The sequence below is a fragment of the Passer montanus genome, unplaced genomic scaffold, assembly GCF_014805655.1.
Source record: "Passer montanus isolate IOZ18808 unplaced genomic scaffold, ASM1480565v1 scaffold20, whole genome shotgun sequence".
Taxonomy (NCBI): Eukaryota; Metazoa; Chordata; class Aves; order Passeriformes; family Passeridae; genus Passer; species Passer montanus.
In genome coordinates this window covers 3073491-3098915 of record NW_024366592.1, presented here as the reverse complement: position 1 = coordinate 3098915, position 25425 = coordinate 3073491, and the positions used below count along the sequence as shown (strand labels likewise).

At 40.4% G+C, this 25425-nt stretch overlaps 1 protein-coding gene across 10 annotated transcripts in view; it reads left to right on the top strand.

Moving 5' to 3' along the window:
* The window catches only part of CACNA1C (calcium voltage-gated channel subunit alpha1 C), a 452768-nt gene that overhangs the window by 259689 nt on the left and 167654 nt on the right, over positions 1-25425 (top strand). For all 10 annotated transcript variants that reach the window (XM_039708368.1, XM_039708366.1, XM_039708364.1 and 7 more), the window contains exons 4-5: positions 790-929; positions 7926-8065. In XM_039708368.1, the coding sequence (XP_039564302.1) occupies positions 790-929; positions 7926-8065 (280 nt within the window). The remainder of the gene's footprint in view (positions 1-789; positions 930-7925; positions 8066-25425) is intronic.

Here is a 25425-nt window from a genome sequence, read left to right as displayed (position 1 = left end):
GCTGCAGTTTCCCTCCTACTTAGGTGGAGATCCCTACCATTTCTGCAATACTGCTATCCTTATTCCACACTGGGGCTAAAAGCCCTGAGGATGAGAGATGGTGAGCCTGACTCCAAAAGCCTGCTTTTTTGTCCTAAATCAGGCTCTACTGTAACTGGAAGTGCCTTTGTTTGGATATGCTTAATTGCAGCCTGCATTTTGCAGGGATATTTACAATTCTGACAGAATGACTAAAAGCCTGTAGCGTTAGTCAGCCTGATCTGTGAATCACTTATCACCAATATTCAGCCTACTTATTCCCCAGCAGCAGAAAAGGGAATCCCAAAGAAGGCTCAGTTTGACATGCACATCAGCCTCAGGTGGGCTCCTCTCAGTTTTCCCCATCTCTCTCCACAGTGTTGCATGCAGCAATGTTTCCTCTCCAGAGGCAGAAGAGGGCTGGATGCTGTTCCCTCTTGATGGCTGAAAATATTTGCCCTGAGGGCTGGGAACATCCTCCTGACCCTCTCCCTTCCTGCTTTGCACAAGCCTGTTCAGGGGTCAATCCCTGCCAAGAAAAGGGTAGTAAATTTCAGAATAGGACTAAAATTTACTGCCCCTTGTACTGTCAGAGTACCTGCAGGCCATGCAAGGCTGAGGAGCAAAGCAAGCTGAGAGTGGGAGGTGTACCTTGGTGGCAGCCAGTGAGCTAGAGGCTGCAGGGGTGGACTAGGACAAAAGAAAACATCCTGCTCTGTGGTTTGTTACTCACACTAACCAGTATCTCTCTTGTTCTCTTGTCTTCCCCAGGAACGAGTGGAATATCTCTTTCTCATAATTTTTACAGTGGAAGCATTTTTAAAAGTAATAGCATACGGACTTCTCTTTCACCCCAACGCTTACCTCCGCAATGGCTGGAATTTACTAGATTTTATAATTGTGGTAGTAGGGTGAGTACCAACAACTTGTTTCTCAAGGCACTGTCCACATGGGGATACTGGCAACCTTTGGGATCACGAGAGTGGGTCAATGCTTTGTTACATATGGCTGATGTTAGACATTGCTGTCCATCCTGTTCCTCTGGCAAACACCGTTTTAATGGTTTGCAAGACAGGGAAATTAAACTGCTCTTTGGGAGCCAGAGGTAAGAGAAGAAAGCAGTCCAAAACTGTTAGATAAAGTCAATTGCCTGGATGTGCTTAACTGCAAGAAAATGCATTTGGTTTTAAATCTGTATGAATTTTAAAAAATAATATCTAGGTAATCCCTTAATGAAGATTAGGAGTTTGATGACAGATAAGTCATCAAACAGCATAAATGCTGCCATATTGTGAACTTTTGCCAATGCTTCTCATTCTGGAAGATGGAAGAAAAATTGAAATCCCAGATTTTCCTACTTACAAACAAAAATAAGTTCCTCAGTTCAATTGCACTGCTCAGCTGGTGATTTCAACACCTTTAATTTTGACCCTTTTAATCTCTTAACCTTTTAAAGACTAGTTTTACTGTTGTAGATCAAATTGTAACTTTGAGCTGCTACCTTTCTAATTCACTTATTCCTCTCCATGTTTTTCAAGTTTGGCATTTAATTTGTTTGAATAAAAACAAAATAATATATGTGCTTTTTCTGCCTAAGAGTTAGAGATAAGCAAGAGATTGGAATTGTGGTTGTTGAAGGGAAGAGGTGAAGGATAAACTACCTCTGAATACAAAGGGAACAAGGATTTCTTTGCCTGAATAATTTGTCCCATCCTCCCACCACTCCATTGTTAGCGAATTTCATCGCCCACAAAAACTTGTAGTCTTTTCACCTCTTTACCAAGGAAACCCTGCATCAGCTCCTAGGGAAAATGTCAAAAGGGACACTCCTAGTCATCAAAACCCCCTCACCATTTCTGCCCCAAACCAATCCGCCTTCCTGACCATTTTTGTGCTGGCCCCAAAATATTTAATCAGCAAAGTGCTGTGTGCTTCCCAATGCCTCCCACTTCCCATCAGCATGGATAAGAGTGGGTAGAAGGAGAATTCCCAGTGAGGGGGAGGGAGAACAGGCTGAAGCCTATTCTTAGTCTCAAGACCTCTCTGCCTCCACGTGGGCATAAAGCTTGTCCTTACAGCAACGCCCATTGTGCTTCTTCTTTTTTCCTACCCACAGACAGAGGATCCCTTAGCACGTCAGTACCTGAAAACTGGAAAATCCCCACCCCCTCCCCTGGTAATGATGTCCAATTCCATCATTGGTTGTGCCTTTGAATGCTCTCAGATATCTCACCTGTTTGGAAATTGCTGCCTAAGTTGAAGAAAGATTGAAGAACAAAACTCCTGTGAATGTGATTATTCCCTTTTCATTTTTATGAGAGAGGCATTTTAAAGAGAGGACACATTACCTCCTCTTTTTCCATTGGATGTGAGACAGCAGAACTCCAGAAATCACTGAGCAGCATTATATCTAGTTTAAGTACAGTCCTTTTCAATTTTCCTACGAGGGCAGTTAATCAGCAAGATGATATTCAGGCTGAAATTAATTCCCTTGCCAATGACAGAAGCTGCAGCTCTCAGCTTCTCTATCTGCTTTTGCCTCCAGCAGCTCTTAGTCACTAGATGGGGAACAAAAACTGTAGCTGGGGAAGGATTACATGCGTATAATAAACATGGCCAAGACCCCAAGGTCTCTGTTAAATAGCAACAATCTCAAGTGACAGATTCCACTTCAAGGCCAGATGGGTTCCTTTGATGTTTATCTGTTTAAACTCACTGGTACAGTACCACAGCCTAGGCTGGTGTGCTGCTTTTCCTCTCCACAGCCCCTCTGCAAAATCTACTTGGTGATACTATCTGTTCCTCTCCTGCCCTGTCTTCTTTTCCTAGGGGCTGCCTGAAATCCCTCAGTGACATTATGTTTAAACTTCAGTGTATTTGAATATTTTGCCAGGAAGGAAGCCCCACGGAAAAGGTTTTAAATAAATTTGGAAGAGAGAGAGGAAGGAGAAAGAAGAAAGCAAGTGCTGATAACAACATTTCCTTGTGGTTCCTTTTTCTACCTATTGATGGAGCTATGGGAGAAAGCTGAGTAATTTGAACACTGGGACAGAGGGCAGAGAGATTTATTTGGTGTGTGGGGCAAAGGATGGCGTGACTATGGTAATTGCCATTTGTGTTTGCTCTGCCTTACTAATTCTCTTCATTTTCAAAGATGACTGCCCTTGCTACAAAACATAAGCTAGGTGAGAAGCACTTCTTCAAGTACTGTTGCAAGTTAAAGGGGAAAAAAAAAAAAAGAGAGTGAGACAAATTTTAGATCTTTCAAATCCACCCATACTCAGTTCACCACATATAACTTCAACAGTTAATAATAGCACATCTGGCTTCCTTTACCTTAAAATGAACTAGTCAGTAGAGTAGGAGGAAAATGGACATGTGTAGGAGCAGGTATAAATTTGAGAGGGGAGTCACAGTTCCTGTAAAATTGTTTATAACAATGTGCCTGTATACTTTCCCCTGCCTTCTGAAGATAGGTCCCCTGGTATCCAAGGGGATTTTAGAGTGAGTGATTCTGACAAGGCCATAGGAATATGCAACAGCAGCAGAGGGAAGCACTGTACACAACTGCTCTGTTTTCTGGGGAAAAGATACATTTTAGACTGTAGGCTTGTAGCAGCTTATCATTCTTGAAGTGTGGGAGACCTGTTTATTCATCAGCTATGTCTTGCAGAGTTTGAATCTGGCTTCTCTTTAAATAGCCTCTGACCTTGCTATAGCAGCACTTGAAACGCTGCTTTGAAGAATGTCTGTGTGAGGGTATCAATCAGAGACTCTACCAACATTATTAATTAATAGCAGAAATCTGACCCTTAAGCTACTCAATGAGGCACAGCCCACAAGCACTAATGGTTAGACAAATTGTCTCACACTTCCTTCATTTTTGCTGCTCCTCTTTAGGAAAACACTAAAACTTTCAGATACCACAGTGATGCCCCTTAATATTATGAAATTTCTCTTGAGAGAAGACCAGCTTGACAATATTGTGATGGAAGAATATCTGTCTTTCCTGGCAGTGCTGTGGTTTGTCTGCCAAGCACAGTCATTCTCCAAGGACCTGTAACTACTGCCAGAGAAAAAGGTGTTGTCATTTGAAAGGCAGTATTATAGTCTTACTTGGGAAGGTAAGCAGTGAAGATATTTGGCCAAGATCTGAAGTCAGAGCAGACTGGAAAATGTGGTCCCAGTTCCTGTCTTACTGAAGACCTGTGGGGAGTTTCTAGAGGGAAGATCCAAATATTTTCACACTCACAAATCACAGGTGAACTGTAAAACACTGTGAAAAAAAAAAAAACTTTTATGTTTTACTTTGTTTTATACCTAAGAGGATATTTTTCAGCTATGTTTTTATGCTGATTTTTGGCCTTAGAAATATCAAGGCCTCTGCTTTCTTTCTATATTTTGGAGGCCCTTGACAAGTTCGTTTTTTTATGCTATAAAAATCACAGTGTACTCCCCACAGAGGAAGAGATGAAGAGCAGGTTACAGCCTTATCATGCTGCTGTTGGGGTCATCTAGCAAAATGAAAACCCTTTTGATATATCAAATGTCAAAAGGGAAATAGAAAAACACAAGGAAAATAACCCAATGAAGCTAGCTTCTTACTTCACAGGTAAATGTAAAAAACCCCAAACAAAGCATGGAGCATATCCATACATGCACGTGATAAAAATTTGGTTTTCTGCTCTTATAGTTCATGTCTGTCAGATGAATTTAGTTAAGGTGTAGTCATGTCACAAATGAAATCCAGAAATAAAGGTGATGTTAATTGTGCTTCATCAGTGGAAAGTATGATATCCAAGTGAAAATGGGGCATGAATTTGCACTGGCAGAAAGTAGTTAGGTGGAAGTCAATAAGGCTGATGTCTGGTTTTTGGAGGAGGGGAAGTTTAACGGTGAGATTTTCAGTGGCCACAAGAGATTAGCCCTCTTGCCTTTTCTGTACCACCTAAACTCTTATTTCTCTGTCACCCTACACTTGGAGAATGCTAACTCACCTACTATATAGTAGTAGTATAGAGGTGAGTATAACTCACCTCTATAAAGAGCTGCACCTCACTCTGCCATGCCTACTGAAAACTTTCCCAAAATGTTTTCTTCAAAGAGCAGAATTTCCTATATAAGATAGAGGGGCTCTGGCCTCATCTTTTGCATCAGTAGTCCAACATCCATCTGGCTGTTTTAGTCTCAGAAAAGCATTAGCTGCAAAAACCAAGAGCATTAGGTAGCTGGACATCAGGGATGTCTGCCCATGCCCTGATTGAGGGAGGTGTTGAGGAGAAAGAAGAAAAATTGACAAGATATACTATAAACTTGAAGAGTGGAGTAGAGTTTCAGTAGGCCACACTGGGCACAGGCTAGACCCCAATACAGAAGGCAAAGAGAGTGAAATAAATGAGAGAACTATGAAGTTATAATGCATTAGAAAAAAAGCAGGATTAGTACAGGGGAGATATAAAGCATGGAGTAAATACATTAAAGCAGAATTAGCAGGAGTAATGCAATTCAAGTTTAAATGTAGTTTTTTTTAATGAGGAGCAGCAGGAATTACTGCAAATTATTCCTGAAGTGCAAAAGCAGATAACTGTGGGTACTTCAAAAGAGCACATTTAGCATTCCAGTGCTGGAGCACAAAAATAAGGCCAGCTGGCCTGCAGTGGAGCTGCACTAGCCTGGAAAGGCAGGCTCTATCTCTAGAGGAGTGAGCTGTCCTACTGGTTGTGTTTCTGCTCCTCCTGAACTAATTTAGGACATTGCTTGGGCAGCAGAATTCTGGAGCAGTCTGGTTTGCTCACTGTACAAGTGGCAGCAGAAACAGCCTTGGTGCCCAGTGCCAAGAGCTGCTATTTGGGAAAACATGGGGCCAGTAAAAATGGGGATCAGGAAAATGGCCCCCCAGTTTTGCACAATTGCTGACTCAAAGTTCCTTGAGAGTCCTAGTCTTGGAGCTGAAAACCAGTGTTAGAAGCTTTTTTGCAGTGAATTCTCTTTCCTTTAGAGGACCCCAGGAGACTGGGTCTGTTGTATAGGTATGTCACTCATCACCTATTATGGGAATTCTGTGGACTAGAAAGATAGGAGTGTTTGAATGTGAAACAGAGCCCATTGCTAGAGTTTAATCAGTCACTTAGTGAAAATACATTAGGCCAAATTTTACCTACAGTGTTTCTATTATGAAGACCAGCAGATAATTGCAACTGTATAATTTGTGTACATAGCTTAAGAAATACATACATTCCAATAATTCACATTCTTTGCATCAACCCTTGTTTGTCTCTCTCTGTGATATCTGTAGTCAATGCAGTATTTCTCATAGGCTCTGCTTTTTTCTTCTCTGTATCCTGCTTCTGCAACACCTACAAACTCAGCATCCAACCTCCACACACACAGTTTTTCCCATGCTTGTTACCTAGTTGTTAAATCTTTCTGCAATGCTTGAAGTTGAGGCTTTGAATAGATCCAGTTAGGAGTTCCTCAGTCACAGCTGACAAGTTTTATAAGACTCTCTATAGGAATAAAAAAAAAATCCACCCCCAAACCTGCTTAAGAAAGGAATTTTGCATTTGCAGTTCCCTAATCCAGGTTTTTGTGTGGATTTAGTGCTGGGGGAATCTGTTGATTTAGATGTTTCGGTAGATGAATCTTCATTTTAATATCCAGGGCAAGGTCCCTGTGTTTGTGACTCCATCACTGCAGGCTGCAGGCATTGGAGCTGCTTGTTAAGCCATCAGCCAACTCGGTGTCTGCTTGACCCATGGTCTGGGGGCTCTCTGTGGAATGTGCCAGTCAGGATATGGATGAGATCCTGACAGGGGCACCTCAGACTGCACAGTCTGTGAGAGAAACCACTGCTGTATCCAGGCTCTCCATCTGGACTGGTCCTCTCATCCCAGGAGGTTTCTTTCAAGTTGTCTGTGGTACCTCCATGGCACCTGACAGACCAAGGGGTCTCTGCCACTCCCAGGCAAGCCCTATTTACAGAGCTCAAACACCCATTTAGGCTGGAACAGCTTTTAACCTCTGCTGAATTTGGCTGGGTTCAAACTGAGAATTTCAAGGCTGAAAGCAATATCATTAGCAAATTCACAAGGAATCTGTTCTCCCCCAAATGCACTAATGTTTTACCAGAAAAATGGAAGCTGCTTCCTGAAAGCTAATTTATTAAATCAAGTTCTTATTAACAGATAGGGTGAGCCTTCAGGTTTTTTACAGGAGAACATTGCCTTTTCTTTCTTGCTCTGCCTTTTTAAAGGCATTCTGAGTGAGACATCTTCTCCTTAAAGCATCTACTCCTATTAGCCAAGATAAAACATTAAGGCTGGTATAATAAAACATTCTGATAATAAGACTCCTACAATTTTGCACTCTCCTTAGCCAGTGCATCAGGGGATTTACAAATGGATCCACAAGCACACAGTGTGAGCATACACTCTAAATAAAAACTTGCCCCTTGAAGGGTCCTCGAGTTTACGCCAAGTTCTACCTGCAGTGCCATTGGTGAATCTTAATTCTTTGTAAAAAAGGTGGCAGATAATTAATGATTGGCTTAATTAAGGGTGATGATTCTCTCCCCCGAGGTGGATTGTTGGTTAATAAAGACAGCAAAATGTTGGTAGCCCATAGCTGGCTGCAGGGAGCCACGGAGGAGAAAGAAGGAGGAGCTTTTTGTCGTGTTTATGTCTGCTGCAGAAACAAGTGTTTTGCAAATGGTGTAGACATCCCCAATAGGCTGCTGCATATGGGAAGAGTCTGTCTCTCCTCCACCATATGGGAACGTCGAGAGAGAGGTGTGACACCCTTCACAGGTCTGTGAGATACTTTGGGTGGTATGATGGTGATGATCTCTGTTCCTGCTTAGCCCAAGCCTTGCTGCCTGCCTACAGATCGTTTCCTCTTTCTTTTTGCAGGCTTTTTAGTGCAATTTTAGAACAAGCAACCAAAGCAGATGGGGGGAATTCAATAGGAGGAAAAGGTGCCGGATTCGATGTTAAAGCACTGCGGGCTTTCCGAGTATTACGTCCACTACGGCTGGTATCTGGAGTTCCTAGTAAGTAATACCACTGTTTTCTTTCCAGCTGTGTCTGTGGTGTGACATGCAGCAGGGGTGATTTTTCTAACAATTTTGAAGACAGAGCATGATACAGGTTATTTTTGGTGTGTGGGGGAAGACTTTTTTCAAGTGTATGTATTTGTGAAAAGCGTGACATTAATCAAAGGATGACCAAAGCAGAGCTGAAAAGGAGTGGAAGTCTCACGGTACGTCAGTCTGATTGTGCAACCTTTTTAAATAATGAAAGGAGAAGATCCAGAGGGTTTGTGATCTCAAGCATGAAATCCTTTAAATGGTGAAGTTAATATTATCAATTCTTGACTTTGATGGAAATTCAATGTATGGTCATGTGTGTTGATTTTAGAGGGAAAGGAACTTTTTCATTAAAATTGCATTTTCTTCTTTGTATGTGGTATTCAGATCAAGAGAATTGGGAACAGTTTAGAAGTAACAGAATACAGGAAAATTACATACTCACCTTCTCTGTTAGTCTGATTTGCTTAAATTATTTGTAATGCCTCTGAGAAAGTCCTCAAGCAGCCTTTGATAGTCTTTCATCCCTTTTCTTGTTTGCAATGAAGCTATGAATAACTAAGTCTGCTAGTTCCATTGTGGAGGTGGAATATGGACATGACAATGTGGGAAAATTATATCATTTGGCTTGAGAGTTTGTTATGGATGGGACCTGTTTACCTTGTGGAGAGAGAGGTGGTTGCAAACTGTCATTAGTTTCCATGATTATAGCAAAGAGAGATGTAGTGAGCAGAAAATGAGTTAATCTTCTCCAGAATAGCTGTAGGGAGCACTTTGTTTATTTTTATTTGAGGATCTTGCTAGACTGGTATCTTAAAGTACTTCTAACCTTAGTCATGCAAAAATCTTGAGGTGAGTTGCCATAAAGTCTGTGGTATCAGTTGTTCTGATGCAGACTGAACTTGGCTGTGTGCTTGGTATTCTTTGGAGGACTTGAGGAAGCTGAGGGAACCAAGCCTGACACAGTTCATATCCGATCTCAATCCCAACACAGACTAACAGTCCATTTGTGAGTTTTCTCATCAAAGAGTATCTAATTTGTACCTGAACAGAGCCAGGGAGCCTGGTGCAGACTAACAAACACTTGGTAAACAAAATGCTAATGCAGTGTGAAGCAAGCAAACCGTCAACTTCACCTGACAAGATAGCCTCTGTTAATCTTTCTGGTTCTGACTAGGGACATATTTGTTAAACCAGGCTTCTTGGGGGCCAGTGTGGCTTTAAAGAGTCTATTGAGATCTGTACCTAATGCAGCCTCAATCTTGACTGGGCATTTTTTAATTGTACAAATGCCTGTTGATTAGCCTAGAATAGATGTTATCGCATCCATATGTATTAGAGCATAACTTTTCTCATGAGGCTTTTTAGATAAGATTGCCTAAGCTAACCATAAATAGCACACTACAGGATTACATTCTTACATAAGTTTAGTGCAGAGGTTTAGAAGTCAAGTCTCAGGTCCCATTCAAGTTCTGTCCCTGAGGCATCATAAACACCAGTGGGTGAGTTACCAACATTGCACTTGCAGTGTTTTGTCATTTGTAAAGAAATGCTTTTTTGCTTCCTTGCCCTTCCAAAATGCAGAAGGTTTTTCCCCCATAAGGAAAAAAACCAGCACAGATTTGTCCTAAAATTACATGAATGTAACATACGCTGCAATTCCTTCTCACTTAACAGACTCTGTATGGAAGCAGCAGCTCTTTAGTAAGAGGGGATCCTCTGGGTCACTGGCAGCCACCTTCTGCATGGAAATTCCAACATCTGCTGCTTGGCTTGAGGTCCAGATATAACTACCACTGTTTGGAAAAAAGTGTGTAAAGCACAATGATTCCTATAAAACAAATTTTTGAAACACATGGTGAATTTTTGCATGCAAATCTTAAACTCATTAGAATTGTTCTTGGGAAATAGCTTGTCTGAGGTGGAGAGATTGGCTTGCAGCATGGAATAATTTCTTCTGAGTCACAAGGAGTTTATGGGGATATTTTGTCTCTGGCTCAATCCATAGGAAATAATCCAATTTAAGAGGGACTTGTTTTGTATTCAGGTTCATGCATTTAAAGACCTGTCTCAGCATATAGAGAGTTTCCACATAAGGTTGATTTGAGGTGGAGGAAAGACATATTAATTGCCATCTGAAGTAAATCACTGGTGTCTGCATTTTGCAGATTGAGAGCTGGAAACAAAAGTTCAAGAGTTAACACTTCCAGAAGTGGCTTCTAATTATTTATGTCTCCTATTGGCTACCAGTGCAAGACATTGGTCCAGATATAACTACCACTGTTAGGTCAACACAACAATCCAACAGCTTCAGATGGATGGATAGAGGATATTAAGAGCTCTCAGTCCCTTTTTCCCAAGTTCCATGCATGCTTAATTCCTGCACTTGGCTGTCTCTTGCCAGTGAATATCTCAACCAAGAAATGGGGACTCTCTGTGCAGTAAGTGGTTCATGTGCAAGCAAAGCTGGCTCACCCATGGGCAGACAAGCAAAAAGGTACCTTTGACAGTCTTTGTTAGGATCAAACTGTCCAAGGCCCCAAATTACGTTAGTGCCTCCTAAAATCAAAAGGGTTTGAGATCATGAGTTCAACAAAGCCTGAAGACCACATCTGGATGGTGGTTGTGGGCACATCAAAATTTCATAATCTTTAAGAGAACAGATGACACTTTTATGCTTTGTGGTTGTGTGGACATTCACAAGACCACTTGTCATAAGGAAGAAAACAGACATTTTGTTCAAAAGATAAGACAGACTTTTTTTATCCATGTCACAAAAAGCAACTGTACCATCACAGGAGAAGCCTTCAAAGGCACTGAATTCAAAGTCTTTGGGTTCCCAGTACAACTTAAAAATGTCGTGTTAAGTATTTACACATTTCCAAGAAACTCCATAGGGATCAATTTGGTTTGAGGGAGTTTTGTGTGTTAGATTATTTTTTTAAATAGTTTGAGTTCTTTTCCAGAAAACTTTTTTTGAGTGAGAGGTGCAGTTCTTATGTGTGAGGTGTATGGCAGAGCAGTAGATTAGATACTTCCCACAGCTGTCATTCCAGTGCTGGCCATTGCTTTCTGTACAAAAGAGAGCTAATTAAGTATACTCTTTTTTTATTCCCCCACAACTTTTTCTTAAGTCCTACTGCTTCTGGAAAAATGGTCCACACTGAGTCCTTCTAGCCTGGCATTAATGTGTAGATGAATGGTGATTATTTTGCAAAGCACACTGATTATTTAGGTTTCATCATAATAAAGTCACTTTTGAAAATGAGATCTAAGAATTTAATATCATTGACACACAGGCCAGATTTCACTGCTCACCTATTCTGTTACTGTCATATTAACACAATTCTTGCTGTGCACACTTTACTTTGGTTGCTGAAAGAACTTTACTGCTGGAGTGCCAAAGCAGTCTCCTTGTAAGGAAAACTTCACATGTGTTTTAGAGCACCTGTCTTAATGTGTGGCATTAAGATCAATATAGTGATTTGAGAAAGGAGAGAGAAGGAAAACAATTCCCTTGATGGACATAAGTAGACAAGTGCAAAATCAGCATGTCTACCTAAACTTAATCACTTTAGTGTCTTGGAAACTCACCCAGTAACTCCTTTGGCAAGAGTGTAAAGTATTGTAAAGCTTTCTAGAGACAGAATCAAGTCAGCCCTTTTGTGCCATGAGTTTTCTGTTGATTACTCTTCTCTCTTGGTTTTATGTTATTACATATTTTAAAACCTGTTTTAAACATTTTGTGGTTCAGGAGGGCAAAAAGAAACATCCAATTGGGCAATGAAGAAGCATGATCCAATTAAAGAAGAAAATCACTCCTGACTATTGGAAAGGGCAATGAGTTACTCCTACGCATGCTAGCTCATGCTCTTTTAATTTATAAAATTCCATTTCTATCACCTTTATTCATGCTGCTCAATTATACCACCTCATACATTCTGTTCATTCTCTTTATGTTGTACTTTGTCTTAATGTAAGTGCATTTTTGCCACTGGTTATTGTCTACCTGATATTTGCCAGATTTAATTGATAAGCTCTCCTAGACAATTTGGAAGTCATATGATTTGAGTAGCTGCTGTGCTCCATATTTGTGTTTTGAACAAGATTCTCTGCTGACAACACAGATTTATGTGGGCAGAAGACCTTGCTGCTCTTAATGAAGCTAGAGAGGAAACCTGACTGTTCCACTGGAACAAAACCTTGCCACGATGTCTCTCTTAATTTTTTTTTATTTTAGAACCACAGAAAGCTAAGCCTGTGATGTGTTCAAGCTTCACTGGAGCCTTGTAGCAGGAGAGTTACTCAAAGGCAGTGTAAGTGCCTCTCTAGCACCACTACTTACATGGTCTGCTGGAGATGCAGCAATTGTATAACAGGGAAAGAGAAGGATGAGCAAAAGGGCCTGAGCCAAACCCTCCCCATGGCAATGCAATGTCCTTCTGTTAGTGACACAGCAGCATGTAACTGGCAGAGTACATTTTTGAGTTAAATAAGACCAGAATTTTCATGTGTGGAATGCCTAGAGATGACTACTTTTTTGTGTATTTCAATAATTAACTAGAACACATACTTTTTCAAAATGATGCTGATGTTTAAGTCCATGATTATTACTCTGAGTTTATGAGAAAATTGGGCACCTTCAGACAAGGTGGATGAAATATTTAGACATTTTTAGATTTTGGTCTCTCTCATTGCAATTAGTAATCTGCCCTGAAATGCTCTATTAAAATGTATAATGCTTTCTCAGTCTCAGCAGTGTTCTCTACCCCATATTTATTGCAGTGTTTTCTCATTGCCACAATCATCTTCTATCCTCATCCCAAACTCTCTGGCATTAATCAAAATATTTTTTGAGCTTTGTAACAGGTAGGAAAATATTCTGCCTTTCCTTGCAATGTCCTGATAGATGTGAGCCATTCAAGTCTATATTTGGTGCCACATTCACCACATACATCAATGAAGATGAGAAGTAAAATACACCCTGAAGTCTCTGTTGGGAGAGTAATGCATGAGGGAAGGTTTTGCTCGTTTGAGAGATGCTGGATTAGCAAAGTCACGCAGTTGTCTTTATTGTTAATTTGCTGTGTTATTGCATGTGGATGAAACAAGGAAATCACAGGTGTGATAAGACTGGATGTTTTCCTGTTTAGGTGTTTGCGTGTGGGATTGCCTAAATATTTCTCCACCAATCAGGTTTTGGTGGAGAAGTAAGAGCAAAAGCTTTGAAATGCTTACAAGATATTGAGGTTATAGTCTGTATTTTCCAATAACGACTCTTCCTAACACTAAGACTAGCAATAGTTTTTCTTCCCCTTTTCAAGAGATATGTTCTAATCTAATAATTTGAAATCACAGGGGAATTCTGTCTGTATGGGCTCATAATTCAAGAATACCTCCCCCTGAAAAAAATAAATGGGGGGACGTTTGTAGCAAAATACAGAGTAACTTACAGAGTTTAAGACTGCAGAGACATGTCAGAACCACCATGGGAATTTTTCTAATGTAAGATTAAGGAACTGCTGTATCTCATCTTTGATTCCAGGAGCTGGAATTTGCTACTGAATGATTTATAGTAAAATGGGTGTTTGATGCTTGTTGCCCATAAGCAGACCTCTTCATGCTGTGAGCTAGAGACTGACACTATAGCAGAGACTTTGTCTTCCACTACACCTGATTTAGAGGTAGTGTACTTAACTGGGGGGAACAAGGATTATCTTGCATAATCCTTGTACACCTGAATAATTCTAGAAGCCAATATGAACTTGTTTGTAGATGAAACATCCTCGGACTCTCTTTGCTTGGTGTGTGGAGAAGGCTGGGCCAGTTGGGAAGGATCAAGCACCTTGTAGAGAGCCCAGCTCCTGCTGCAAGCACTCTGCCTCTGGAACCTGCCATTGTGCCTGAGCTGTGTAAAGCAGGGAGGTCAAAATGGTGATGTTTAGCCACCCTCAAATGTTCTTTCCCAGGGAAAACACACCATTCTCCTCTGTAGCATGATTCCAACTGGGGTTTGCCAGACCACTTTGCTGGAGGGTGGCGGCAGGACCTAGAGCAGCCCTAGATGTTGTCAGCTCTCTTTTTCTCTGTATCTCAATGTGCAGTGGTGAATCCACCCTGGTCCAATCCCAGACTGTGTGGCCTGGGGTTGCCCTTTTCCTTCCCAGCCCCTGAGACAGCACAACTCAACCCATTGCAATTATTCCACTTTGCAGCTGTTGAAACAAAGCATGTTCAATGCAATTATCTGGTTTGCATTTGGGATTCTTTTTTATTTTTTCAGTGCCCAATCAAACTTTTCGACTGTAATTTCTCATTATTTTCTTTCTTGTGAGAGAAAATTAACACTACGACATAGAGTTGAGGAAATAATATAATTGAGGTAACAAACACAGAGAATTCAAGGAATCCAAAATGACATCTTTTTTGATAACCATGTGGTTTTGAAATATGGCAAAGAAATGTTGAGCCATTGACTGTTTCTATTTGTGGAATAGCAGGTATTAAATCATAAGGAAATGTTAACTGGCATAAGGAAGCCCACTTTTAAAATGGATTTTTAAAATGTATATGCTTCTAGAAAGGTGTGTCTTGCACATGATTTGCATTTATTCACTGTCACTGGTGGAGCAAGGGCTTAAATCTGCCCTCCTGAGGTTATGCTATGACCTGCACACCCGGGCAGGACTGTGGCTTGCCTTTGGTGGGAGGAGATAGAAGTGGCCTGATCAGAGCTCCCCAAGTGTGAAAGGTCTGTGTGTAGGAGCTAAAGAATACAGTAAGTTGTACAAGGAGGAAATCCTTATTAGGATCCTTACTTAGCAGTTTACTGCCACCAAACCTACAAGATAAAGATCCTTGACAACACAGGGAATTACTTCATATAAATTTAGGCAAAATTTGGCTTCCAAATATTAGTTCTGCCTTAAATTTTGCTGTTTTTACATTAAATAATGTCAGTTTTTGCCAAAAAACTTCCTTTTCTCTTGAGGTCCAGAAGCTGTAGCAAACGTGCTCTCAGGCAGATCCCTGAAGTTCTTCATTCTTGAACAAGACTTCTTAACCCTCTGTGCCATCTCTCCAGTGCACAGAGCGCCGTGAGAGGACAAGTTGCACCACCTTTCCCATGTCCTTGCCTTGCTGTTTTTAATCTCAAGTGGCCAATTTGTTTTGCTTTCATTACAGATGGGGAAGGAGTGGATTAGAAAGGCTAGAACAGTCTGAACTAAATGTCCTCATTAGGCTTGTTTCTTCGTAGTTAACTGCAAGCTCTACACATGCTTGCAAGTCCTTTATTTACTTAGGTCACCCTTACTCAAGGAGTAATTTGATTCCAGCCGAGCATCTGCCTTAGGTAAGGATCATCCTTGTGAGTAGGGGTTACACAACCAGGAATCAAAGCCTGCTTCCCTGAGAGGTACAGCCTGCAGAATGATGTCATTTATGGCAGAAGAAGTTAAGTCTGTGTAGCAGTAGCAAAGAGGGGTTCATCTTGCTAAGGATGATTACTCACAGAGGCACGTTGTTGCTCTCATAAAGATTTCTCTCATATTTAAGGAACATCAATGAAAACAGGGAAATATTTATTTGATCTTGTCTCTGCAGCTCTTTTAAAAATAACACTGACTACAAATCCATCCAATAACTGCCTCAGCCTGTATCCTACGAGTTACTGTGCATGCTGGCATGATTATTCAGCATGTCTTCACAACAGAAAAAATCCCAATATCGTAATATGGGACCACATCAGAGTGTAGGCAGCCCCAAAAGAAAACAAATTGCATGCTGACATCAAAGAACAGACAGGGAGATAGTAAAAAAATCTCTCTTGGCTTAGTAAGAGAATTTCCAGAAGGGCTCTGCATGGATCAGACATTTCTAGTACCCTTTTTTCATTCTTCAAGCAATGCCCAAAGTTATTCAGATTGGATATAGGGCACAGGTCTGAAAGGGAACCCACACCACCAAGATGCTTGTCTTGAAGCATCTAAAAATCTAAGAATGCCATCTGCTGTCTCCTCAGAACAGTTTGCATTGTATCTGTATAGGTTGTGGCTAACTGGTGCAAACAGGAACACGTTGGGTTCCCAGTTGCTCACTTGTAATTTCTGGCTGCTGCTGTCACCACGCTGGGGAGGGAAGATTTGGCTGTTCCACATCCAAGTAGGAAGGGCATGATCTGCTTTGGGTGTTTCTTACATTCTCTCCCAGATGACACCTCTCCTGCATCTGGTGTTGTCCCAAGTTTGCAACAAATGTCACGGCATATTTTCATTCCTGAATTTTGCATTGCTTATTAATTTAAGATCTTGTAAGCAATGATTTGAAGTCCTTTCATTTAAATTTTCTCTAGTTATTGTGTGTCTATTAATGTGTTGTTGCCCTGATGGGACTTTTAAACTTTCTCTTTCTCATCCTGTCCCAAGGATGTGACTGGCACACACCCTGGGTAGCAGTCAGCTCAAAAGTGGGACACAGGAGAGTTCATAGGCTTTGCTCAGGATCTAAGGTGGTGCATGGATGTTCTACCTCTCTGGTATCATTTGAATTACTTCTGTCTCTCCAACCCTCCAAAAGCCTTGTTGGATGCCTGTGGTCCTTGTTGTGATTTTCAAAAAGCACTATCAAAATATCAGCAAAGCACAGAGCAGCAGACCAGTCAGATAGTGCTCTCAACCAGTGAATGCATTTTAAGCCTGCCAATATTTTTTTTTTTCAGTGATGGTCTGAATTTATAATAATATTGCAGCTTGTTCAAGTGCTATAGTAGGGAAAAAAAAAAAACCACCAGAGCATTAATTAAGTACCGGCAAAGATGAGGAAATAGTTGTTTTTTGTTTGTTTGTTTCAATGTCTACATAAATCTATAGGACAACCTCTCTCTTTAATGCAGATTTCTCTGAAATTAGGTACTGCCTTCTTAGTTCTGTCTGCTTGCTATTACTGTGCTAGATGAGAGCACAGGCATGTTGGCTGGTATGAACAAGTAATAAACTTTTCAGTGCTTAAGATGTTCACTGATGGAACAAATTTGCTGTTCTGATCACGGGGAAGTATGGAAATGACAGCCCACCTAACCTGCCCTGTCTCTTATTGTTTTATCTAAGTTTTCCTCATGCCAAAGAAAAGGGAAGGAGATCAGACATCTTTCTTAATCTCCCTTTTTTTCCAGAAGCAAATCCAATTCCTGTTTAACACACGTAACAATAACTTATCCCATATGTGTTTTGCCCTTTGTTGCAACTATTTTTTATGAGTTGAGAAGCTATGCCTTTTATTTTTTCAGTTTTAGATTATCTTCTGCTGGTTTGCCCTGCCACATCAATCACAATTCAGAAAACATCTGCTAACCCTCTGCAAAGAATCTTTTTTTCAGTTTCTGTACTGCTAAAGCTGCTCAGTTTTACATCAGAAGCATTTTTTGACAGAATGTAGCTCACGGGATAAAAGAAATAGAAGAAATTATAAAAATTCTATTTTTGTCACTTCTTTCCATAGGCCTTACTAAATGTTGTTTGCTTTAGCAGTGGAAATGGCTATAGAAATTCAATTTCTTTACAGGATTACAAAACATCCTCTCTAAACTTTTTTCAAGCATCTCATCTTTTAACCACACACCCTCCTTGCAGAGGGCTGAGGCAGTAGTGTGAGAACTGGGGCATATCAAATGCTATACATCTTAGAAGTATAATTTGTTGGGGATGGTTATTTTCTATTATTGCTCACACATTAAGCTAGCAGCCTGTCTGACATTTCTCTTTTTTTTTTTTTTTTTTTTTTTTTTTTTTTTATTGATGGGTTTGGTAATTGGTTGGGGATTTTTTTTTCCTGCAATAAGTTGTTCAGGACTTTTCTACAGTTGGCATTTTCTTGAAGGTTGTTGCTGTATATTGGCTTTTATTTGTACTGAAAATTACCAAAGGATAGGTTTCCTTTTAATCAGGTTTGATGTCTTAATCAGTAGTCAAATCAATACATTCAGGTATGAAAATACACAGACTTTACAAAGGCCTGTTCTAAATCTAACAGTTTTGGGTTTTAATATGAACTGCACCCAATGAAAGAATTTAACATTGAGTCTCACCCTTCCCCTCACAATACAGGTGAAAAATTAAACTCAAGCCTTTAGCCCACCTTTTGCTTTTCATATTCCAGTGCTCAGATTATTTCACTTTAAAACTTTGCTTTGGAGGAAGTCAGATTACTCTCAGATTTATATTTGTAGATTTCTGTATCTGTTAAGAATTTTATTTAGCTGATCAGATTGCAGTAGGAGAACCTTATGATTCCCCCTTGACAGCTTATTATATGTAAAAGGAAATTTAAAAAAATAAATGTTTAATTCCAGTGCATTCTAGTCTAGCAACACATACACAATCTGTACAGAATTCCTTTGAACTGAGCAAGTTGTAAAGAGAGTTCCAAAGAAAGCAAATACCAATAAAGAACCATTCTTTCTTCTGAAAAATACAACTTTGTGAAAATGGCAACCATTAATTTTTTTGTCCAAACATACTGGGGCTGCCTAGTGAGCTAAAGGAGGTTTTGCTTATTATGTCAGAAAGCTTTTTTCCCCCCCAAAGCATTTTATTATCTGATGTGTGCAAGAAGAGTTTTAAGTCTAATCAGGTTTATAAAAATCGAAAGCAACAGTCTCACTAATGTGGAAGAAAGAAAGCTGGAGTTTTGGGTATTCTGAGATGGGACTGATTAACCACTGAGTTAAGTCCCTAAATCCACTCTTTGTTCTTAAAACTAAGAGTCAGAGTCGCTCAGATTTGTCTGGCCATGTCTTTTTTTTTTTCAGTTGTTTAGGAAGAGAAAACAAATCCCACATGTGCACCAAGACAGTAACACAGCAATGATCACACGTTGTGGGGTTTGCATCAGCTCTTTAATTACCTGATCAGGCATCTTTCTATTGTTGGGTTCTCAAAATTCTCCTAGAAACCCTCCATGACAGTGATTTGAAAATGCCCCACTGCCTCTCTCCAGGGCTCAGTCCCATCTGTGCTCATTAAGCATTATCCCATCTTGAGAGCTTGGGTCAATTTTCCTCTCCAGGGCTATACAACTTATTATTTGTCACATACACTGCTGTACTTCTATGCAGTCATCTAAAGACCAAGTTTTAGATTTTATCCAATATTTTGTTGTAATCCTTCTATCATGAGAAGTTCAAACTTTGTGTAGCTCATAGTAAGCCACTTGTTGTTTGCTGGAGCGTTTAACCTGCAAGATCAATTTCTTTCATCAATATATTTTTCTCCATGTACTAAAAACCAGTAATCTTATAATCCCTGGCTGGACTTCTATATTTACAGAATCCCTGTTAACATTTGTTAACTTTTAAGCTTTTGCCTTTTCTAGACCTGTTCACAAGTGATGAGTTAAAACATCTGGAGAAGGACATCAAACAAATAAAATACTCTTTATTATTTATAATAGAGAAAGGAGGCTAATGTCCACTTACCTGAGGAATTCTGTCAATAAACTGTAAAAAACGTTATCAATTTAATAAAGGTGTTTGTAACCAAAAATGTCATTAATCTTCCACTCAAATGATTGAGACCCAATTGCTTTGAAGCCATTTCTGCTGCCGTGAGGCTTTAGCACTTCCATGTTTTCAAAGTTCCTTGTTTGCAAAACTATTTCCATAGGACATATGTTAAGGCATGTTTTTTAGAGCTGCATACAACAGCATTTGCCATCCTGAAACAAGGATTTTCTGTCATTATCTCAGTTCAGAGGTTGTTTAACTCTTGGCTTGGGTTTTGTTTTTTATGTTCACCTGACCAGACTGAGGACAGTACATCATGTTGGCATATTCCTTCCCAAGTCTTCTGACTGAATCCAGTGGCATGGGACTAGACCAAAATTTCCCCTTGTAAATGTTGTTCCCTGTCACAGCTGTGCTTGCATATGGAGAAATTTTAAAAAATAGAAATATGATGGGTCATTTCACAGAGAGCTGGGGAAGTCTTTGGGCCAAATTATCTTTGGGTTTGGATGGCTCTGTAGGAAGAGGAGCCAAGAAAAAATCTTCCTTTCTGTGGTCCTTCACAGTGGTTAAGAACAGATAAAATCTTTACAGTGACCCCATGAACAGTTTGCTCAGTCTGTGATCATCCTGTCAGCAGAAAATCAAAGCTATTTCCTGGGAAATAGTGACAGCTGATCCTTGCTGGCCTAGGAACTGCCAGGGCTCCTGAAGGCTCTTTACCTGCCTTAACTTTAATCCATCTTTAGAAGTCTCGGTCTGGCAGAGAGTATTTGACCTCAACCTCCCCTCTTTGTGTAAGACTACTTGGCAGCACACTGTGGTCTTTGTTCAAAACAGCATTGGAGTTTGCTCACTGAACTTCATTTTAGTTTCGTCCAAGATGGCCTTTTTTTTCTGGAATGTTGAATTTCCTGTAGGCATTTGGTTGCTGCTTTTCTCTCCATGTTCTTCCTCTGTATTCAGGTAGCTGCATGGGAGGGACACCACACCATTTTTGGGTTTGAGTTTTTACATTTAAAGTCTGAAGACCTTGCCTGGATCTCATCCTCAGATGAAGTGAGCTAAAATCAAATGGTTAGAGAGTGAGGCTGAACTTGCAGGAGCTACCTCTTATGTTGGAACTGGAAAGACGAAGAAAATCTTTTTAGCCATAAAGCAAATTTATAAGTAAGTGGACACTTCCATACTTTGAACAAAAGGCTACTAAAAAGTTAAAGCCCCCCAGGAGGAGAGAGGGATGTTTCTGTGAGTGGTACTAGAGGTCTCTTCCAGCAGAGTCCAGGAGCCCAAGCCATGTGTGCATTTATCAAGCATCCTCCTCAAGCTGGGGCTGTGTGGCCACGTGCTCAGGAGAAGCTGCATTGTCTGCCTCAGTCAGGACACTCTGGCAGGCAGAGGATGCTCATCTGAACTGCTTCCCAGGAGAAAAGGATCCAGGAAGAAGAGCTGGGATTTTTTTTGTGGCTTTTGGTTTTGTTCTGCTGATCCTTCTCGCCTCAAAGGATGAGGCAAGGGTGGTATTGCAAGACCTGGCAAACATAAGACAATTGTGTTCACATCCACATGCCCATTTGCATGAATCCCCTTGTGTGTGGCTATTTCAGTTTGAGAAGTCAATGAAGACATGGTTTGAAAATCCAGGAATGGGAACATCGTGAACAGATGCCAAAACTTTCTTTTTTCTATTTTTTTACAGCACGTGGTTTTGAATTGAATGCTAGTATATGTTTAAAAGGCATTGCCTACTCCAAAGTAATCACCCTGCTGCAGCTTGAAAATTTTCTTTCCTATTTCTTTTCACATCAACTAGTTTTCTGTTCTGTGTTGTGTCTTTTCTTACTATTCCAAGACCTTTCCTATTATTCTTGAAATAGAAACGACATCTACAGCCCCAAGAATGCTGGGCTACACCCACAGAATTTACTTTATCTACCAATCTGCCACTAACATTTTGAGAATCCAGCAAGACAGAAAAAGACTACCTCCCCAAATTGCTATTGTACAGCTGTCCTTAAATGAACTGTGTGATATGATTTCCCTTTGCAACACTGGTGAAGAAAGTCCTCAATGTTTTTTCTCACAAATCATTGTAGATGTACTTATCTAAGATATCTTGCCATGGCTATGGAGCTTTTTGTGCTAAAACTATCTCTTGTTTTCCAGGCTTCCTTTGAAATTGCTATAAAACCTTTCATATTTATGAATATTTAATATTTTTCAATTTTCTTAGCCCATGTCTACATTTATTAAGTGATAAACATCCACTTTGGGGAATATTACTGGTTATATTGCTTGTGCTTTGGAAATAGAGCTGTAGTGGCAGTCTCTTAGTGCATTGTCAGAAATAAATGTGATTTGTGGGTAGATCTTGCTCGTGGCTGGGGATGGTGCATCAGCTCTAGCACTTCAGAGTGGTTCCCAGAAGTGATCTGACTCAGGCCCTGTGCTGAGTCACAAATCCTCCCCTGCTTCCTTCTTGCTTGCACAAAGCAGTTTTCTTCTGGACTGCATTAGCAGGAAAAGAATTGCTTCCCACACCCCTGGCACTGCCTTAAGTATGAAAGTGTATTTTTTAGTGTGTGTATACAGGAAAGCAGAGGAAGGATGGTCCTCTCCTTTCCCTTTTATTCCTGCTCACTTCTAGGAGGTCATTTATGAGAGACTGTGCCTGCTCACAGCTCTTTTTGATTTCATCTTCCCAATCCCATCCCAGTGCCTCTGGTCCCCTGCCCAGTGCCCCCAGTCCCTCCCTAGTGTGCCCCAGTGACCCCAGAGTTTGAGGGGAAAGTGATTTGAGGGGAAAATTCACTTTGTCTGTGAATTTTCTTAATTAACTTCAGTTGCAGATAATCCTCCTTCACCTGTGATTTTAAGGGTATCAGTTAAAAGGAAACCAACCTTTCTCATGATTTAAAGGTATTACTTGAAGAGAAATTGTTGTTTCCTAGTTTAAATAGAAGGGAATAACCTTTCTGATGTCATTTTATGGATTTGAGTTGAGGGAAAATCTCCCATTTTCATCATCTTAAGGCTTAAATTGCAAGGGAATCCCCGTATTCCCTTCATTTTAAGGGTTTAAATTCAGGTTGAATTTTTCCAATATTTTAATTATTTAAATAGAGGGGGAAAGGGAAGAAAAAGAGAGAGAAAAAATGTCAGGAAATGTGTAGTGAAAAATGGCAGGAAATGTGAAGTGAAAATGGAGAGAAAAAAGGGCAGGAAACATGAAGAGTACAAAAGGACAGGAAACCTAAGGGGAAAAGGGCAGGAAATGTGAGGTAATCAACACTCATGCACCAATTAATTGGGAATTTATGAACACCACTGTGCAATAAAGAAGAGATCTTATCTTTTTGAGAAAAAACCTGTCAGAATCAGTCTCAGAAAGATGATTTTTCAGGTCTGATAATTCACATTCTTGAAAAAAAAAAGGCAAGTTAGGTGTTTCTAAGAATTGTCTTATTTTTTATAGGCATGTCTTTCTTGAGAGGAATTCTTTATTAGCAAACCTACCATTAATTTCCTTGGATATGTTTCACAATGCAATAATGCCAAGAATGTTTTAGCAGCTGGGTCTTTTTCTTGTGCCATCTTGCTAAACACTGGTTGAAATCCAAAAAAGCTTGTAAGTACACAAGGGGATGTGTGGGTAATCCCATTGCTTTAGGTGCAGCCACTCACTTGCTCAAAGATAAAGCACATTCTTCAATAACTGCCTGAATCAATGAGACAGCAACCAGCCCCTCTCATCATCTTCATGAGAGAAAACCACAGCATCATGTAATAGCTCTAAAACACCTGCAGCAGCCCTAAAAGTGCATTTCCCACAGCTCTGAGAAAGATTAATGTTATTGGTATAAGCTTTTTTCCTCCCTTCTTCCATGGTCCCTCTTCTTCCCAGTTGTATTCTAAACTTTTGGGTTAATGCAGAGGCTAAAAAGGACTTGACCTGGTATAAAAAGCAATGTTTTTCCCATGTAATAAATATTTAAAATGTTTTATCAGTGAAAATAAATCCTAAATTCTGTGAGCCCAGGGAACAGCATTAACATGTTTTGCTTGCTGAAACATTTATGGAATCAGTGTCAGCCAACAGAACAGAGCCAAGAGGATTTTTTTAAAGGTAAACTGAAGTGCTTTTAAAATAAATACTAAGAGTTGTTTAAGATCTTCAATTATTAACAGATGAAAAGTGTGGGCTGAAAAAGTGCAAACAATCCCTTTCGTTGCACTTTCCCTAATCCCTGTGCAGCTCTCTGTGTCCAGCCTGCAGTGAGCTCTTCAAGGCAGATGCTGCACCTTAACAGATGTCTGCAGAGAGTCTGGCACACGAAGAAGTCAATTTAGAATGCCAAATATTTGAAAAGCCTTTATTTTTATATTTACTTATCAGGACTTAAGTTCAAGACCCCGTGTTTATGGTTGGCCAGTGCTGACATTGCCAGCCTCTGCAAACAGCACTGTAAAAACTTGGCTCTGCTGTACAAAGCAGTTATTGGCATCACCTCCTTTAATCCAGAGGCCAGCTCTGCAGTCTGATCAGGTCACCAGGCACTCTGACTTAATTATGATTATCAGCTGCACAGCTCATTGCTAGAACTGCAAGCCTTACCTCCACAAGTGAGAAAAAAATGCCAAAGATACGCAATGGTGTGAACACCCATGTGGAGTGATGCCTGTGTATTGCACCATGCAAGGATTAAGAGCACACATGAGCTGGGGCAGAGAAATCATTCTTTTATAAGCTGAACTCTCTTTTCTTCTTCTGCATAGAGAAAGAGCTCGTTAAAGTGTGTAGAATTCTCACCACTGTGCGTAGAATTCTCACCACTGGTCAGAAAACTCTTTGTGGCTGCTTGTCAGGAGGTGGTTCTTGATTTACTCTGAGCAGGAAGCAGTCTGTACCTCTGGAGTTTCAGAACACAGATTTGATGTGTTTTGAAGCATGTGAGGTTTTTATTTAAAAACTGGCGCTGTTCCACTTACCCTGTCCTTTAATCCCTCCTCATCCCCTCTCCCTGTTCTCCCCTTTGCCAGTACAAGACTGTTCCACTTACCCATGGCTCCTCCCCTGTCCTTTAATCCCTCCTCATCCCCTCTCCCTGTTCTCCCCTTTGCTAGTACAAGGTTTTCTGAGTGTCCATGGATGGTTCCTTGTGCCATTCCTTGCAGCAGCTCTTGGTGCTGCAAGTGGCTGCCTGACAGAATAAAGCAACTTGCAGGCAGCATCTGTTTCAGCAAGGAGCTCAACAGCAGCATGGGGAGCCTGGTGATGTGCATGGATCTCTTGCCCCTCTGCAGACAGCATCCATTACACCTCCTGAGGGCATTTGTAAAGTTGCCACATAGTGGTTTTTAGCTTTTAGAAACTCTCCAAATACTTTGATGGTAACATATTCGAGTTTGCCAATTACTGGAATCATCTAGATTTAAAAACAGGCTGTGCCCTGAAGGGATATTGCACAGCACACACATCAACTCATGCTAAAAGCATTCAGTACCTCATGTCCTCTTCAAAGTTGGTTTATTTTCCTCAAGAAGCTTTTCTGTAAGCTGGCTGAAGGTGCTGTACATCTTCTGGTGGTACATGTTCTCCTCGACCATCTAAACATCATCTCAAGTTCATGGTGCAAACCTTTGTTTTCACAAACACTGCTTTGTTAGCACAAAGGGCATTGCTTTGTGCAGATATTATCTTCTCTGGACATCTGTAGCAGGCTGAAGCACTTTCATGGTGTGGGTGTTAATGAAGCTGTTTTGAAAATGAGAGAGCTTTTGTGTTCCTCTTTTTGTCTGTCCTCAGTACCCTCTCAAGAGTACT